Source organism: Eupeodes corollae, chromosome 1 (assembly GCF_945859685.1).
Source record: "Eupeodes corollae chromosome 1, idEupCoro1.1, whole genome shotgun sequence".
NCBI classification, from domain to species: Eukaryota; Metazoa; Arthropoda; class Insecta; order Diptera; family Syrphidae; genus Eupeodes; species Eupeodes corollae.
In genome coordinates, this window is record NC_079147.1 from 123,032,152 (window position 1) to 123,050,451 (window position 18,300).

At 36.4% G+C, this 18,300-nt stretch overlaps 1 protein-coding gene and 1 long non-coding RNA gene across 2 annotated transcripts; one reads left to right on the forward strand and one right to left on the reverse strand.

The window, feature by feature from the left end:
- The first annotated feature begins 1,391 nt into the window (after nt 1–1,391).
- LOC129943584 (uncharacterized) lies at nt 1,392–2,219 on the forward strand. The gene has a single exon (XM_056053056.1). The coding sequence runs from the start codon at nt 1,392–1,394 to the stop codon at nt 2,217–2,219; it is 828 nt and encodes a 275-aa protein (XP_055909031.1).
- A 9,473-nt stretch (nt 2,220–11,692) lies between these two features.
- On the reverse strand, nt 11,693–13,642 carry LOC129942269 (uncharacterized). The gene is made up of 3 exons (XR_008781009.1): nt 13,219–13,642; nt 13,022–13,166; nt 11,693–12,970 (listed from the first exon to the last, which is right to left on the reverse strand). It is a non-coding gene; the product is annotated as an uncharacterized LOC129942269 (long non-coding RNA).
- Nucleotides 13,643–18,300: the final 4,658 nt, after the last annotated feature.

The following is an 18,300-nucleotide window of genomic DNA, read 5'->3' on the forward strand; positions in this document are numbered from 1 at the left end:
GAAAATGAATCTATTGCAAATCATTTAAATAAGTTTTTCAAATTGTTTGAAAAATTAACTGAAATAGATATTAAATTGCAGGATGAGTTGGTGGCTATCATTTTGTTATCCAGCCTACCAAAGAGTTATGACAACTTCATCATCGCTATTGAGACCAGAGATGAACTGCCGTCAACAACTGTTCTAAAAACTAAGTTGATGGAGGAGTGGAAAAGGCGAGAAGGGGATGCTGTGACTGTACCAGAAAACGGAGAATCTGCATTTTTTTCCAAACAAAGACATGACACACAAAAACAACGGAGTAAGCCGCACACAAAAACAATTCGCGGTAAGTGTTATAAATGTAACAAGAGAGGCCACTATGCATCGACATGTACACCAACAAATGTTGCCACAACAAGTTCCTCGCGAAATAAGTTGACAACATCTTTTGAAATGCTCAACACCGCACATTTGTCAACACTTGATAGAGACACATGGGTACTTGACAGCGGAGCAACCTGTCATTTATGTTGTGACAAGACATTATTTATCGAGCTAAGGGATCATAGGGAAAGAATTGAATTGGCAGCTGATAATTTTATTGAATCGATGGGTTTAGGCAACGTTTTGATTGAAACATCGAAGTTTAAAATCATGCTGAAAGACGTTTTGTTTGTGCCTAATTTAAAAGCTAATTAAATATCAATGAGTAGGGCCACAGAAAGTAAGCATACTGTAGAATTTAATCACAAAACAGCTATAGTTCGAAATGAAAACTCCGATATCGTCATGAGGCAAGATAAAGTTGGGAATCTGTACTTGTTTAAGCTAGATAGATCGAAATTATTTTATCTTGATAAAGGAAAAGTTGATATGGGATTCTTAAAATGGCATGAGCGATACGGGCATTTAAATGCCAAAAGCTTAAGCTCGTTATGTCATATGAATATGGTAAGGGGTTTGAATTTGCCAAAGGTTGTCGATGCTTTGGAATGTGAAGTTTGCCTAAAAGGTAAAATGTGCGCTATCCCGATGCCTAAGCAATCCATTCATCAAAGCAAAGATGTTCTTGGAGTTGTGCATAGTGACATTTGTGGTCCAATGCGAACGCAATCTGTTGGGGGCTCTAGGTTTTTCGCATTATTTATTGACGACTATAGTAGGAAGATATTTGTTTATTTCTTAAAACATAAGACTGAAGTCTTTGATGCATTTAAATCTTTTAAGTTGTCAGTTGAACTAGAAACGTCAAAGAAAATCAAGGTTCTTAGAACTGATAATGGAGGCGAATACCTGAGTAGAAATTTCAGTCGGTACTTGGAAGAGGCAGAATTAAGCATCAATTAATAATTCCATACACCCCACAACAAAACGGAGTAGCTGAACGAGGTAATAGGACTCTCGTTGAAATGGCAAGGTGTTTGCTATTAAACGCAGATCTTCCGAGTTCACTTTGGGCAGAGGCAGTAAACACGGCTGTTTATGGTGGACGAAAGCCAAATGTATCGCATTTAAGAATATTTGGATGTAATGCGTTTATGTTGGACAGGCGCCCGTCGAAGTCAAAATTTAAAGCAAGAGCTACAGAATATTTTTTGGTGGGCTACTCTGTTGAATCTAAAGCTTATCGCCTTTATGAACCAAAATCAAATAAGATTTTTAAAAGTCGGGATGTTCGTTTCCTAGAACAGGTAAATAATATTCTATGCAAAGAGGTCGATTTGATTCTACAACAAGAAACAGAAAAACCAAAAACAAGTCTCCTTGAAGAAGAAAAGGTTAAGACTCTTAAATTTGAGGCCGATTCTCCAGATGTGAAAAGATCTGTAAACGTGTTGGATGTGAATGACGATGTTTTTGCCGCTAATGTTGTTGCTGCTAATGAGGATGACTCAGATGATGTTCCTGTTGCGCATGAGGATGAGATTGAAAACGATGATTTTGAAGATGCCAACAGTATGGGTAACAGTCCTTTAAGTGAGCACGTTAGAACAGATGATTCCGATCGAAGTGTGTTTTATGTGAGTGATGATGATGTTATTGCCGATGGAGTCAGAAATGATGGGTCGAGTGTTGTTGTTGGTGGTGAAAAAGTGGTCGAGAAAAATATACCAAAAGAGAACACAAGGAAGTGGTGGCTGCGGTCAAGTAAACGAAGATCTAGTTCTGCTAATTTGTTGATAAAATCTAATGACTTTCTTGTGAACCCAACCACAGCCGAAGAGGCCCTTAACTGACACGATAGAGACCAATGGAAAAAAGCTATGCAATCAGAATACAGTACTCATTTACATAACCATACTTGGGACCTAGTCGATTTACCAACAAATAGGTAGGCAATCAAATCAAAATGGGTATTCAATATCAAGCGCGATAAAAATGGCAGCGTAGAACGCTACAAAGCTAGCCTGGTGGCAAAAGGCTGTAGTCAAAAATTTGGACTTGACTACCATGAGACGTTTTCACCTGTCGTACGTTATTTCTCAATAAGGTTGTTGCTTGCTATTGCTGTAGAATATGACTTGATAGTACACCAGATGGATGTTGCAGCTGCCTACCTAAACGGCGAATTAAAGGAAGATGTGTATATACTACAACCAGATGAGTTCGTGGATCCGGATAACGCAAGTAAAGTATGCAAACTAAGGAAATCCTTATATGGACTTAAGCAGTCAGGGAGGGAATGGAATGTGAAGTTAGATAATGTTTTAAAAACTATTGGGTTCCGACAATGAAGGCTGATACATGTGCTTACATTATAAATCGAGAAGGCGTAATCACTTTAATAGGCGTTTATGTGAACGACTTATTGATAGCGTGTTCAAATCGGCGGAAATAAGAAGAAATAAAGTTGCTCATCGGACAGGAGTTCGAAGTGTTTGATAAAGGTCCTGTTGACTACTTCCTTGGAATGGAAATATCCAGAGACATCAAGACCAATGAAATCAACTTATCTCAGCGTCAATTCATCCTGGATTTGATCGAAAGATACAACATGGTAGAGTCGAGGAAATGCAGTACCCCCTTAGAACCTGGATTTAAATTAAGGAAGTGCAGCGATTGTTCGGAGTGTCGTAAGGTGGACCCTAAGTTGTATCAGTCACTAATTGGTTCTCTGATGTATCTGGGTATATCAACTAGGCCAGATATTTTGCATTCTATAAGTAAACTTGCACAATTTAACATGGATCCTCATGCAGAGCATTTGGTGACTGCTAAACATGTTCTGAGGTACTTAGCTAACACTATAAATTTCAAAATATCTTTCAGAAAAACCACCGAGTGTTTAAATGCATATGCTGACGCAGATTGGGCTGGGAGCTGCGATGACCGGAAGTCGTTAACTGGCTTTGTGTTCTTTCTAAGTGGTGGTGCAGTGTCCTGGGAGTCACGAAAACAACCGTCAGTGGCTCTAAGCAGTACGGAAGCCGAATATATGGCACTTTCATCCGCATCAAAGGAAGCTGTGTATTTGCGAAACTTCATCAAAGAGCTTGGTTTTCCTAACCTAATTAAGGGTGCTACTATTCTTAATGGAGACAACTTAAGTGCACAACAATTAGTTAAAAACCCTATTTATCATGCTAGAAGTAAGCATATTGATATTAGAATTCATTATATACGTGAAGTTTATAACCAAAATATTATTAAACTTAATTATGTGCCAACTGGCGATATGATTGCAGACATATTAACAAAAATTCTTAACAAGACTAAACATATGCAAAATTGTGAAAAGTTAGGATTATTACAGTTATTTATTTTTGCATACATTATTAAATTTATATTTACATATATTATAATAAAAGTATATATTTTTGAGGGGTCGTTCTTTTCATATATATATATTCTTTGAGTGATTTGCTTATATATAAATAAAATGGAATCGAAATGTACCTTGTAAAATCATATGAAATCAAATGCTAAGTTAGGTGTCGAATTAAACTTTTAAAGCAAACTTGAATTTGTTTCATTTGTTCCCAACATCGAATAGCACAGCACTTTATTCCAAAGGAAAGTACAAACCGAAAAAGTTTTCAAACCGTAACAAGGAGTTTACCAACTCGTTTCCATACGAATGTCGTAAGTGTGGAAAGAAAGGCCACAAGGCCAAAGATTGCTTTCGGAATAATGAACGAGTTAAGAAAGTGCAATCACTTGAAACAGATAATTTTAAATACGGTTTTACAGTGCAAGAGCAATCAGTGTTAAAAATTGCAACTGAAGAAGTGTTTTGGTGTCTCGATTCTGGAGCAACATCTCACATGTGCTGAACTAGTTCTTTAACATAACATAAATGTCACGACACAAAACTATGCGACCTTGGCTAATGGTAATAAGGTTAGCATCATGGGTGTAGGAACAGCCACAATTCCACCAAACTTGTGTCATGTAAAGGAAGGCATCAAACTATTTAACACACTGTATATCCCAGACCTGAAAGAAAACCTCATTTCAGTGGGCAGGGCAACAGAATCTGGCTGCGAAGTTACATTTAAAAATCGTCAAGCAAAATTGTACGATAAGAGTGGTAAGCTTTTGATGACAGCAGAAAAGAATCGTGGTTTGTTCTGTGTTTATGAAAAACCTAAAGGGCTAGTTACACCCAACAACACAACTTCCCTTGGCGTTTGGCACAATAGGATGGGCCACCTGAACCTTGCGTCGCTTAAGCAAATGAAGACGAAATACTATTGGACTGCCGAATAATTGGAAAAATGAAAGTGCTACCTGTGAAACATGTATCTGTGCAAAACAATATATCAAGCCGTTCAGTGTAAGTGACGCCAAGCGAAGCAGCAGAAAACTGCAACTGATTCATTCGGACGTATGCGGGCCAATGCGTACCGAATCCTTGAGCAAGTCAGTATACTTTAAAACCTTTATTGACGACTCCACCCAATATGTTTCAGTGTATTTCATGCGAAGGAAAAGTGAAAGCTTACAAAGCATTAGTAGAAAAGCAGTCAGGTGAGTTCATTAAGTCGTTTAGAAGCGACAATGGAACTGAATACACTAACGACAGCTTCGAAAAATTTCTTAAACAAAACGGCATTGACCATGAATTTTCCGCGCTCTATACCCCTCAACAAAACGGGATAGCCGAAAGAGCCAACAGAACGCTATTGGATATGGCCAGGTGTTTAAAAATTGATGCAGATTTACCTGACATTCTGTGAGCAGAATTAATATGCACGGCTGCCTTCATACGAAACAGGTGTCCAACAAAAATGAATTTAAACGCTACACCAGAAGAATTGTGGACTGGTAAAAAGCCGGATTTTCTCGACAAGCGAAACAACATTTCTAAATTTGAACAGAACACAAGATTTTGGGATACGAAAACGAACATGGAACCTATAGACTCTGGAAACCGGAAACACGGCAAATCATTAAGAGCATAGATGTGAAGTTCGTATAAAATTCACCAGAAAACAATAAAAAAGGTAATGAAATCCAACCAAACCTTTACACTTTCACCACTGAACCATCGGCACTGAAAAACGAACACCAAGAACCTGAATCAGAAACTCTAGATGAAGCACCACCACCGACTCATTTTCCAAGTAGCTCTAAAACATCAACAGCTGATAGTGAAGAAACCTACAACGTAAAAACCGATCCAACGACCTTGAAACAGCTGAAAAAAATGGATGATTGAGATGAGTGGTACGGCGCAATGCAGGATGAATACGACAAAATAAACCTGGGAATTGGTGGAGAGACCTTCTGACAGACGAGTAATTCAAAGTAAATGTGTATTTAAAACGAAGTACAACACGGACGGTTCTGTACAACGGCGAAAAGCGAGATTGGTAGCGAAAGGCTATGAATAAATTCCCGGACTAGACTACACATCCACTTACGCTCCCGTCGCTAGCATAAATTCTATCCGCCTGACACTGGCAATAGCTGCAGAACACAATCTCAAACTACACCAATTTGACGTATCTTCTGGTTATCTGAACGGAGAACTAGATGTTGAAATATGCATGGAATAACCGGATGGTTTTGAGAAAAGCGATACCGACAAAGTATGCAGTTTAAAAAAGGTTCTCTATGGCTTAAAACAGTAAAGAGCTCCTTAAAAGAGCTAAATTATTCCCAATCAACATATGATAGATGCATTTACTTCAAAATTAATAAGCAAAGTTTCACAATCCTGATAATCCACGTTGATTATCTTAATTAGCTCAAGACGCTAGAAGTTTGCGTTGTATGCATCTCTCTCACTCAAGGGAAGCGGATGTATATGATTGCGGTTTATGCGGCTGGAGCTCCGCAGGTTACTTACTTTGCTTTAAAACTCGAGATTCTTTTTAGGGAAATGAAACGGAGCTTGGAAGCAAACTATTTCATCTTGGCCAGTGATTTGAACGCAAAACATGAAGATTGGTTCTTTTGCTGTACGATACCAGACTGACAGTTACAGACAAAGTGGGTAATCAGCCTCGAAACTGCTTACAGACAGTCGAGTACAACAGTGATCACTGCGGACTGGCTGCTTCAATGCAGATTCCTAACGAACGCGTGGTGTTGGAAGAATACGTTGCAAAGCACTCTTACAATTATAGTAAGATGCGTTGGCCTCGTTTCACCAACGCCTTAGGGAGAGAACTTCTATCGAGTGAAATAGCCCCACCAAACAACAGAAACCTGACAAATACAGAAATTGACCAACTTTTACAACAGATGGACGAAACAATAAAACGAACGATGGAACGGACAATTCCAAAGTACAAAGAACGGGACCAAATGGACGCTTACAGAAACACGACAATTGACGCACTACGTAAGCACAAGAGTGGCTTACTGACAAGACTTAAAAACTTGTACATACGACTTACAAACCCACACGACTTGGAGGTTAGGACACTGATGTCGTCAATAAAAAATGTCAATCTGTTGATTAACAGGCTATCAATTAACAAGTACTGGGACCGCAAGATCCGGTCAGTTAATTCGAGTGACCCTAGTATGTTCCCCAAAGTCAACAAGATATTCAGGAAAAAGAACGACAATGACCTTCCGAGTCTGAAACTCCAAAGAACTGAAGAGAACAGAGACGTACTCATGACAGCGCAAATAGATCCAGAGGAAGCCATCTTTGACGATGACTTTTATATAATTGATTCACCCCAACCACGACCTGGAAAACAGAGCCCTACTTAATCACTTTTACCTTTGAAATGATATAACACAATGGCGATCTGAGAACCGCGTTTTCATGTGGTTCAATGACGATTCCTTGTCAAATGCTATAATCGCTGAGCCAACGGGACCAAGTCCCTTGTTAGTGACGAAGGTTGAGCTTCAGCTCATCTTCAATTCAATAAAAAACAAAAAGTCAGCAGGTGTCGATAGTATATCCAACGTTGTACTAAGACATTTACCGATGGAAGCAATTGACATATACACCACGCTCTTCAACAATGCACTGAATAATGCATATTATCCAGTGCATTGGAAGACCGCTGTGGTTCATCCTCTCCCGAAAAAGGGAAAGGACAACTCCAACCCATCAAATCTTCGGTCGATAAGTCTTCTTCCGAGCATCAGCAAAGTTTTCGAAAAAATCACAAATGGGGCTCTGACTAAGTGGGCTGCGGACAACAAAATAATTCCGGATAAACAGTTCGGGTTCAAGGCGGGTCATGACACAATTCGTGCTGCGTCTAAACTCGTTTCTGATATCCAATGGAATAAATCAAAACAACAATGCACAGGTGCTGTTCTGGTTGATTTGGAAAAGGCCTTTGACACCGTATGGTTAGAGGATCTTTGCCTAAAACTGAGCAGGCTTGGCATAAGCAAGCCATTGTTGTATATAATTTATGATATGCTTAACGGTAGAAAGTTTGTTGTCAAAAGTGGCAATGTAACTTCTACCACAACATTCTCAATTAAAAATGGTCTTCAACAGGGAGCGGTGAATTCGCCGGTTCTCTTCAGCATTTACACCAGCGATCTGATAGGTAGTCTTACAAAGGCAATTGCGTACGCCGACGATCTAATTGCGTACAGAACGGCCCGAAAGGTTGAGGTTATTAGAATTCTCTTGCAGCATGATTTCGACAAGATTCAGCTATATTGCCACTACTGGCAACTGAAAATAAATGTCCGGACGTCGGAGACAATTCTGTCCAGACTCCGTTTGGCTAGGGCCACGAGGGATACGTGCAAGAATTGACTCAAGATGGTCATCGTTGATCTTCATTAGCGAGCAAAAGTGTAGTGAAGTCCCTCGGTATCTGGTTAGATCAGTATTTATATTTCGACAGACATATAAATGCTGCTCTGACCAGGGCCAGATGAGCCTTCGCTCTGACAAAACGGCTGTTTTTTAGCAGTCGGCTTGACCCCAGAGTGAAGGTAATTTGCTACATGGCCCTCATACGGCCAATGATCGTTTATGGTTGTCCTGTGTGGTTCAACGTTGCCAGTTCCCAGATGGAGAAGTTTCGGTTGTTTGAGTGGCAGTGATTACGACGCTGTACCGGCTTATATCGAACAGCCGAGTCTTCTTATGTGCATTACTATTCCAACGAGGTCCTATACAACGGGGCTCGAATCAACAGAATTGACAATTTCGTGATAAAACTCGTTCGAGGTCACATTGCAAGAGCTATGTCTTTAATTTAATTTTCGGGGCGTTCTATCCGAACGACGAGTATTTTGAAAGTGCACGCTTGAGCGGCTTCATTCCACCAGAGGCATTCCTCTTTTTAGACAAATGCGGTCTGATACAGGATAGATTGGCAGTTCCGTTAATCTTCCACGTAAGAGGAAGAACCGTGGATAGGCGACTCCTGTACAATCGGGACGTCATGGCACAAGGCGGAGCAGAGCTCCTTCGGTTCAGTAGGGCTGTGTCCGAACGGGACCGAACTGATAGGGTGAAGCAGGAGAACCAGTTTTGGTGGCTTCAATCGGCACTTGATATTGGGTAGTCGGGATGGGGTTTTAAGCCTTGGCCGGCTTACATACTTGTTTAATAGTATTAGGGTTTAGTTTTAAGAAGAATAGGCATGGTGGCACGAAAAAAAAACGAAAAAATAAAAAAAACATTAAAAAAAACATAAAAAAAAATAAAAATAAAAAAAAAGACAACAAAATATGAAAAACAAAAATGTTAGATAGTTAGATTTGCTGCTGTGGTTGTTCTAGTTTTAAGTAGTTTATAGGTAGAATAGGTAGTTTTAAGTTTTATTTAAGGACCTTATTTTAATTAGTTTTTAAGTAAAAATAAAAAAGGATATTGATATAAGTTTTTTTTCCAAATAGATCTTAGGGCCGAAAGGCATTATTATTAAGTATTATTGTTTAACTTAGAGTGTCCGTATGGGACCATTAAGTTAGTTGCAAATTATGGATAATTAGGCTAGTTTTATGAATTTTTGTCTAGCTTTAAGATAGGTTTAAGAATGAATTAATAAAAAATGAATTAAAAAAAAAGGGCAACATTAATAATCTTCAACAACTTTATCAACTGATAGAAGCAAAGCCATCACACCTGCCCGCTCAAGTAAAGCTAAAATTTTTAAAGGAACCTACAATAAAAGGCGAAAGTGAAAAGGCGAACAAAACTTCCTATAGACAACTAATCGGATGATTGTTGTATATCTCATCGTTCAGCAGACCAGACATATCTTTCATAGTGAGTGCACTTTCTCAGTACGTCGAGGATCCTAGACGTCAACACTGGACTGCACGACTTAATGTCATAAGGTACTTACTTGGCATTGAATCTTCTATGATTGTTTACAGGAAAACAAAGCAACAAATGTTAGCTCCAGTTAGGCTGGAGATGTGAACTACAGAAAATCTCAGTCCGGCGGGTTTTCATTTATGCCGGCGGAGCAGTACACTGGGGTTCTAAAAAGCAACAAATTGTAGCCACATCCAGCACCGAGACTGAGTACATCACGTTGTCCTCAATTGCAAAAGAATCAGCATACCTACGTCACATGCTAGAAGAGCTAAAGTTACACGATGGACCTCTCAACATATTTTGCGACAACCAAAGTGCTAAACATATCGCAAATGACCAGGCCAACCGCGGAAGGACGAAGCACATCGATGTACGTTACCATTTCGTAAGAGAACCCATAACAGACATCATCATCACCATCAGCTATCTCAAATGCGAAGACATGATAGCTGTTGCACTGACGAAAGCTTTACTGCAACAGTCACACTTCAAACATGGGCATGAAACTTCAATAATATGGGCATGAAACTCTAAATGCTCCATACACTTAAGTACAATATTCCATTATTTTAAATTAACGAATGTTTGATATTTAAAACTTATTTTTTTTTCATTTTCGTAAATACAAATAATCTTCTAATTGCCACAGTTTTTTTTAATTCAAAGAGTAACTGATCTCATATATAATTTATATTCGAAAAATATTGTTAAAGTAAAAAGTTAAATAGTTTTTTTATCTCAAAAAGTTTATATCTTTTAAAATTGTTAAGAATGAAGATAGAGAACGATTATGAAGTTGAGAGGGGATGTTGGAAATTCTCTAATCTACATGGTAATACCTTTGGTATTTACCTTTCTGGCAAAGCTCATAATATATTTCCTCTATGATCTGTCACTTCTAAGTTATCTTCCTTTCTTCTTCCTCTTTGACTTAGTTCAGAGTCAGACGTGTATTATTTTTTCTTGCGCTACAAATAAAGTTAAAAATAACAAAACGATCCGCGTTTAATTTCAACACCGCTGCTGTCTTAATGATACAACATTTATCCAAAGTCTGTCTTAATAATAAAATCTGAGTAATAAGTTTGCCAGAGAAGCAAGGACTTCTTAAAATACGGCAAGTTCTAAGTTTACCAGGGCGTTTCAATATTAGTTTATCATTAGCAGTTGGACATGCGACCTACACTGATAACTTCCCATAGCGTCTGCCGATTTGTCTTGCTTAAAGGTTTGTAGGTTTTTGTTCTTTGTTAAAAAAGTTGTCAGTTGAATTATACATTTTGCATATGATGAAATAGTTTGTATTCAAAATTTGTTTTCAAATTTTTAGTCGAAAACCAACTTTTACCAAGTTAAGTAGCATTTGCGTACTATGTTTTCTAGATTTTAATATTTTTTATGACAAAACTGATTTGATTAGATTGAAACGGAGTTGATTTCTATGAGACAGAATTAGATTTCTTTGGTACCACGTTTCAATTGGTGTTATCGGGAACTTCTTTCCCCATAGATTTGTTCCCATATTCGAAAAATTGGTATCTGGAACTTTTCGAAAATGGGAAAAAAATTCTCATGGAAAAATACCTATTGGCAAATCTTTTTTCATGTGAAATCTTGTGTTTTTTCTGCCTGAATATTTCTCCGATTATAAGTTGTCGGAATTTCGAGTGGAGCAAACAATGTAAGCAATTTTCAACAAAATAATAATGAAAATATTAATAGAAAATTATCTTTTTAAGGTCGAATTCAACAAATAGTCACAAGTTGAAGTTTTAATCGGTTTTATGGAAAAAAACTGAGATATTGCTAATGGTTTCACAACAAATCGGTCTAAGGAAGATCTATCAACATTTTTGGAAAGAAGTTAAAAAAGAACTTTACAGTTTGGGCCCACCAACAAAATCTATTTCTGAATGGAAAAAAGTAGGTGATAAGTTGATAACCATGATTTTTTTCTTAATAACAAAAATAATTTAAGGTGTAGCTTGATAAAAAAATACGTGAGGAAGAAAATGTCTAAAAACAAGAGACAACAAAAAGCAACCGGTGGAGGCCCACACAAGGAGTATAAATTCAGTGCGTTCAAGGAAACAATAATTAAAATTTGTGCCTTAGAAGAATCGGTGGAAGGTTACAAAAAGAGAAAGACAGACGGTAATCGAAATAAAATCGTCGAAAGTGAAAATTGTCCTAATTCATCATCAGTCAGCCGTTCTGTTGAAGTGTTAAAGGACACGACGAGAATGTTATGTTTGCTATGATAACGAATGCAACTGAACCGGAGGAGAAGAACATTGAAACAAATGGTTCCCATATGAACATTGAACACAGAACTTCAACTCCTCGTCCTACAAAAAAAACACAAAAAGGCATAACTTGTGACGTCGCTTTAGAACGAGAAATCAAAATTCAAAAACAACTCTGCAATAAGGTTGAAGAGGCAGTTGAGGCTATGAAGCGACACCAAAAAGAAATTTAATACCATTCCAAGAAAATATGCAGGTCCATTGACAAAATTAGTGAATTTCAGAAGAAGATGTTGGATGAAACCTCAAGGCACAACCTTGAAATGGAAGCAATGAGAATGCAGGAAATTAAAGCAAAGCTCGAGTTCCAAAAACAATTAATTGAAATCAAGGAAGAAAAACTAAAAAAGTTATAAGTTGAACATAATTTAATTTTTTTAATTTTAAAAGTGCCTTTTCTTGTGATGAATTTTTATTTTTCTTTTGTTTTTTTTTTGTTTTGAACTCATTTTTTATGCTAAGTTCTATTTATGAAGTCGTATATATTTTTTGTTTTTATTATCACTTGAGTACGAAATACACCCATAAGTAAATGAATACTAAAAATAAATGTGTTTTGATTAGCTTAAAAACTTAAAGTCTATTTCCTATTTCTCTTCTTATACGTTTTGCTTGGTGATTGTATTCTATACCGTTTATATCAAAATCTTCACCTCTATTATTGGTGTCGGTGGAATTGACTTCATCATCTATAAATTCAGTACTCACATTAACTGGAAAATCGCTTTTAAAATGAATGCACATGTTTTGTAAGGCGCAGCATGCATTCACTATTTTAATTGCTTTTTTTGAAAGGTAGTGCAGCTCTCTGGCACCGAGCAGACACCTGCATCTTCCTTTAAGGACCCTATTCGTCCTTTCAATTATATTTCGGCACCGAGTATGGGCTTCATTGAAATTATCTTCCGATGAACCTTGTACTGTTCGATGCGGTGATTGAACCATAGTTCCAAGAGATATCCAGCATCACCTGTTAAACATTTTACAAATATAATAATTGTTTCATTTAAAAGATTATTACCCAATAGCCAAGAATTTCTGTCACCATTTAAATATTTTTCTTCTAGCCAGGATCGCAGTTCACTTACTCTCCAAATAAATGAATCATGTGATGCTCCAGAGTGTGAAGCATCTACAAATCTAATTTTCATCTCGTCGTCGCAAACCTTAACATATATTAAATTAAATTGAGAAAAACTAACATAAAAGAAATCTTACAAGTAAGACGTTCAAAATAAAATATCCTTTCCTGTTGTAATATACATAAGTGTTTGTTCGTTGGTGGGCCAATTATTTTAACGTGAGTGCCGTCTATGCAGCCCATTACCCCAGGTATTACACGTTTTTCGTAAAAGTTCAATTTTGTTCGCCTCTTTTCTTCGTCGTTCATTTCAGTTTTTAAAAATATGGGGCAAATTGTGGTCTCAAAAAAACCCAAGACATTTGCCAGGACTTCCGAAAAAGAAGATTGAGCCAGCCCAACCTCATGATCTTTTCCTACGCCCGTTCGGAAAAAAAGCGTAAGCATGCACTTAGCTTGACTATAGAAGGAACTGATATTGGTTTCTTGGTTGGAGGGAAGAAATTAGATAGCATATCAAGCAAATGTTTAAACAATTGCTTGTTTACTCTATAATAGCGATGAAATCTGTAGAAGAAAAAAAAATAATTTTTTTTCTATCTGTAAATATTTGTACTTACAGTGGCAATTCTTATGGATTTAAATGATCTCTTAAACTTCGCCTTATGGATCTTTGTTCTCTTTGTTGTTCTCGCTGTATTTCGATTAATAACAAAAATATTCTTTGCATTTTTAATTAACGATTAGGTCTAGGACGAAAACAAACCATTTTTTGCACTTAGAACCGACTGTCAAATCATTCCAAAACTATGTTCGAAAATTAATTTATTATTTTCATGTTGGCAAAATTTGTTTCCAAGGAAAAACAATTCCGTGGGGAATTCCCGATAGTAGGAACTTGTTCCCGTGAAGGGAAAAATTCCTATGGAAAATATTTCCCAAGGAATTCCCGATAAGGCTGAATATATTCCTATGATAAAATGACTACCCAGTCATTTTTTTGAGAGTCCTTTCTGCACTTTCTGTATTATTATCCGCATACTAAAATTTATTTTAAGCCGGTACTCGATATATCTACTGTTTTTTGAGCAATGGGCGACGAAAAAACTTTCCGAGCGTGAGAACGTACACACGCAAGCACATACATCTTTCTAACCTTGAAACGTCCGCGTTCGTAGAGAAATGTCAAAATTCATAATTGGACCCACCGGGCGGATTACAATAACTTCCTATGTGATTTTGGAACCCCATAAATAGTGCATAATATTTAAGACAGTTACCATTTAATATCAATTATCTGAAGTGCGCGAAGTTAGCACCGTTTTTATTTTTCTATTTTTGAAAGATTGTTCAGTTACAGGTTGTTCCAAAGTTTTCCTTTTGGATACCCAAACATGAGTGACTCCAGAAAGTCAAATTTAAAAAAAATTGCCGATTGTATTATAGTTTTTCTTAACATTTTTCCAAATGTTTGGATCACCGTGATCAAAATTCCAAACGAAATAATAATTACATCAACGAACATAAATAATACAAGATTAAGCCAAATTTGTGTATTATTCTGTATAATTAAACGTTGAAAACAATTTTTTCTGTGAGCTAATAATATGTTGAAGCCAACATTTTGAATTTTTTAAAAAATATTTGACTCGAAAGTGAATTCTTCTCAAGGCTTATTATTGATTTTTTTTCTTTTTATTTTTTGTCAATGTCAATGTCATCTTTTTATTAAATTCCTATGGTAATAAAACACCCATTCAATAATTTTGAGAGTTTTCTCTGCATTTTTTGTGTTGTTATCTGTATAACAAAATTTATTTGAAGTTGATATCTCTACTGGGTGACGAAAACAAAAATCCCGGACGTACTCACGCATGCACAGACATATCTCTTAAAATCTTTTATTTAGACTCTAGGGACCTTGAGACGTCGAGAACTTACGACATTTTCAGTTCGAAAAATCAGGCCAATTACAATAACTTCCTATGTGAAGTTAAAAATAATACAAATTATAGCTGGCTAAGATTTTTGGAAGTTAGTGTTACACTTTTTGTTGCTATTATTATCAGTAATAATTATTTAAACTAAATTATTACAACACAAAAACTAAATCGACGACGGGCGGCTGCGTAGCGATGAATTTGCACTCAAATGAGTACGAACGCGACACAAAAGAGAGAACAAAAAAAAATGCAACAATACAGCTCGTTGACGAAGCTGTAACCGCGGCTGCTCAGCTGGGCTGGGTTCTTTTGGAAGAATTTGTTTATATAAATTATAACAATGTTGATTGATTTATAAAATCAATCAAATTGCTATAATTTGGAATTAAGCATATCAAATCTCTGTGTGTAAACTGTGCGGTAGCTTACCAAATGTATATCTAAATACCGAAAATAAAAAAATCTATCTAAATCTAAATTTGGAATTATGTTATTGCAAGTACTTACAGTGTGGTACGTTGCAATGAAAATGGCTGCCAGGAATTTGTTTTAACAAACCGAAGAAGAAAATTTCAAAACTCTTATTATGAGTGAAGCGATTTATTTCTTTGGGAAACCGTGGGATTGAAGATCCCTGGACTAAAACCCAAAATGTTTTTCAAATAAAAGTGAAAATTACAAAAAAAAATTGAAATAATAAAAAAAGCAAATTAAAAAAAGAAAATGGGCTCTTAACACTGGACGCGTACCGAACAAAAGAACAAAGAACAAAACATAAACAGGTACTTATCTTTTGTATTTTTTTTTTATTTCTTTCCTCTCAAAATCCTCACACCTCGATCCTGGAATGACCAATTCCAATTCCCCAATATCTTCCTTCTTCTCAATCTTTTCCTTTTTTTCTTTTCAAAATTTTTCCTTTTTCAATTCCTTGAACTTTCCCTTTTTTATCTTTAACCTTTTCACTTGTTAGGCTCTTTGTCTGCTATTACACGATGAATCTAGATGCATGCGACACTTCGAACATCATAAGTGCAAAAGAGAAAAAAAAAATCGAAAACATGAGACGCAAGAAAATTGACCTGTGTCGCACGGGTAAAATTTTCCTTGCGACAATTTGACGTTTCTCTGTTCTCTTATTCGTATTTTTGCTATTCTCTTTCATATGGCTTCGTTGTTCGAGAAGCAAACTTCGACGGACAGTTCATTTTGTAGAAATCTATGTCTTTGTTTTTGACTACGCAAAATTGTTGTCAATATAAATCCTTTCTATACATAATAAAACCCGTAAATTTTACAAAACAAAATGTTTTTTATTGATTTTAAAGAATAACAAAATTTTCTCGATTAATAAAAATTAAACAGACAAACAAACAAGTCGATGACGAAATAAAAATTAAAGAGAACTGTCAAAATAGATTCATGAATCTAGTTTCAACGTGTAATAGCACTTGAGAAACAGGATAGGATCACAAAGAAGAATTCGAAGATGTCGCATGCATCTAGATTCATCGTGTAATAGCAGAAGAGTGCCTTCCAAGCTAATTTAAAACTACTTTCTTCCTCCCTCGACCATTCCAGTCACACACACACATTCATCTAACACAAACATTCGTTTTCGTGACTGTCGGTCACAGCATCATGGCTTGCTGGAAGCCTTAAACTAGGCATTTATTAGTATTAATGTCGCGCAGGGTTCGAGGTGTGAATTTCGTAACAAACATGAAATTAATCGACTTTAAAAACGCGGCGTTTAAAACCCATTTTTTACATAAGCGATTAAATGTTATATTATTAAATCTACGTTAAAATAAGAATTGTTAAAATAAAACATGTTGTTATTGTTGTTGTTGTTTAAGTAGGGTCCGCCTGACCTCATACTTCTTCGGCTCATCCGCCGGCATTTTCGATCTTGTGGAAAAACTCGTTCTCGAATCCGATCTACTGCTTTTGTTGCTTTTCCAAAATAACGGCTAGGTACACCTGTGGCTGATGAGACAATGGTTGCCTCAACTTTGCCGATATTTTGCAGCCACAACTAGGGAAAAGAAAACAGCCAAAGGCTGGTTTTTGTTGCGTTTTTTTTTTTTTAATTTTTGAAAGATGCTTCAGATCCTGGTTGTTTCCTGTATGTTCAAAAGTTTTTTTTTTTTGGATACTCAAACATGTGTGATTTAGACTTCAGAATGTCAAGTTAAAAAAATGGCCAGATTGTATTTTTTTGAAACTCTAACTTTTTATATAAATTACTGTAATCATTTTTCGTAAGCTTAAAATCGTGATAAAAAATGAAAAATATGACCCCATATTTGTTATTTTAAACAATACATTTAAAAAAAGCGTGAATACGCACTTGTGCAAATAGAAAACAACGACTGCAGCGGCCCTTTTACCAAAATCTAAAACACGTTACTTATAAAAGATCACTCCAAAAACAAAAAAAAAATATTTTTCACCTTGAAGTCCAAACATTTGGAACAATGTTCAGAAAAAGTAGAACAACCTGGAACAAATTTCAAAAATCGATTTTCGCAAAAGGGGGAATTAGGTCAGTTTTTGGGATCTAAAACCCCCATTTTTGGGTATTTTTCAAAAAAAACTTTGGAACAATGCGAAACAAACCGAGAACAACCTGGAACAATTTTAAAAATTGAAAAATCGAAAAAAAGGGGGGCTAACTTCACGCACTCTTAACACAGTGCAGAAACTGTCAAATGTTTGGTCAGAGGTTGTCACGTCAAAAATCCTTTTTTGTTATTAATGCGCAGGTTCTTATAAAACCGAAGGATGCATCAACACTGATACTCTTAAATGTGCGAACTTTGATAAAAAGCACAAATCAACTGACAATGGATGCACGATTAGAAAGAGATATCTCGAAATGCAGGTTGAAATATCGAACAAAACAAATAACCATCGTAATGATAATAGATCTCAAACCCAAGTTCAGGCTCAGAGAGCCAACCCCTCATACCTGTCAATAGAAGATTTTCCAAACTTACCACAGCATCATGGTAAAGTAAGAGAAGTGCAGATGCTGAACAAAAATATATATATATGGGTGGAGGCAGCGCCAGTGGTGAATTCCCATCCCATGCCAACATCATCTGGTGAGTTATTCTCAATGGAAGAACTACATTCCCTGGTAATGGAGATGATCAACAAATTAAGTTTATGTAAAACTAAAGCAGACAAATTTCAAGCTATCGCACAACAAGCTACTAAGTTCTTATATATGTCAATGTCAACTAAAAAAATTACAAATATATATATATC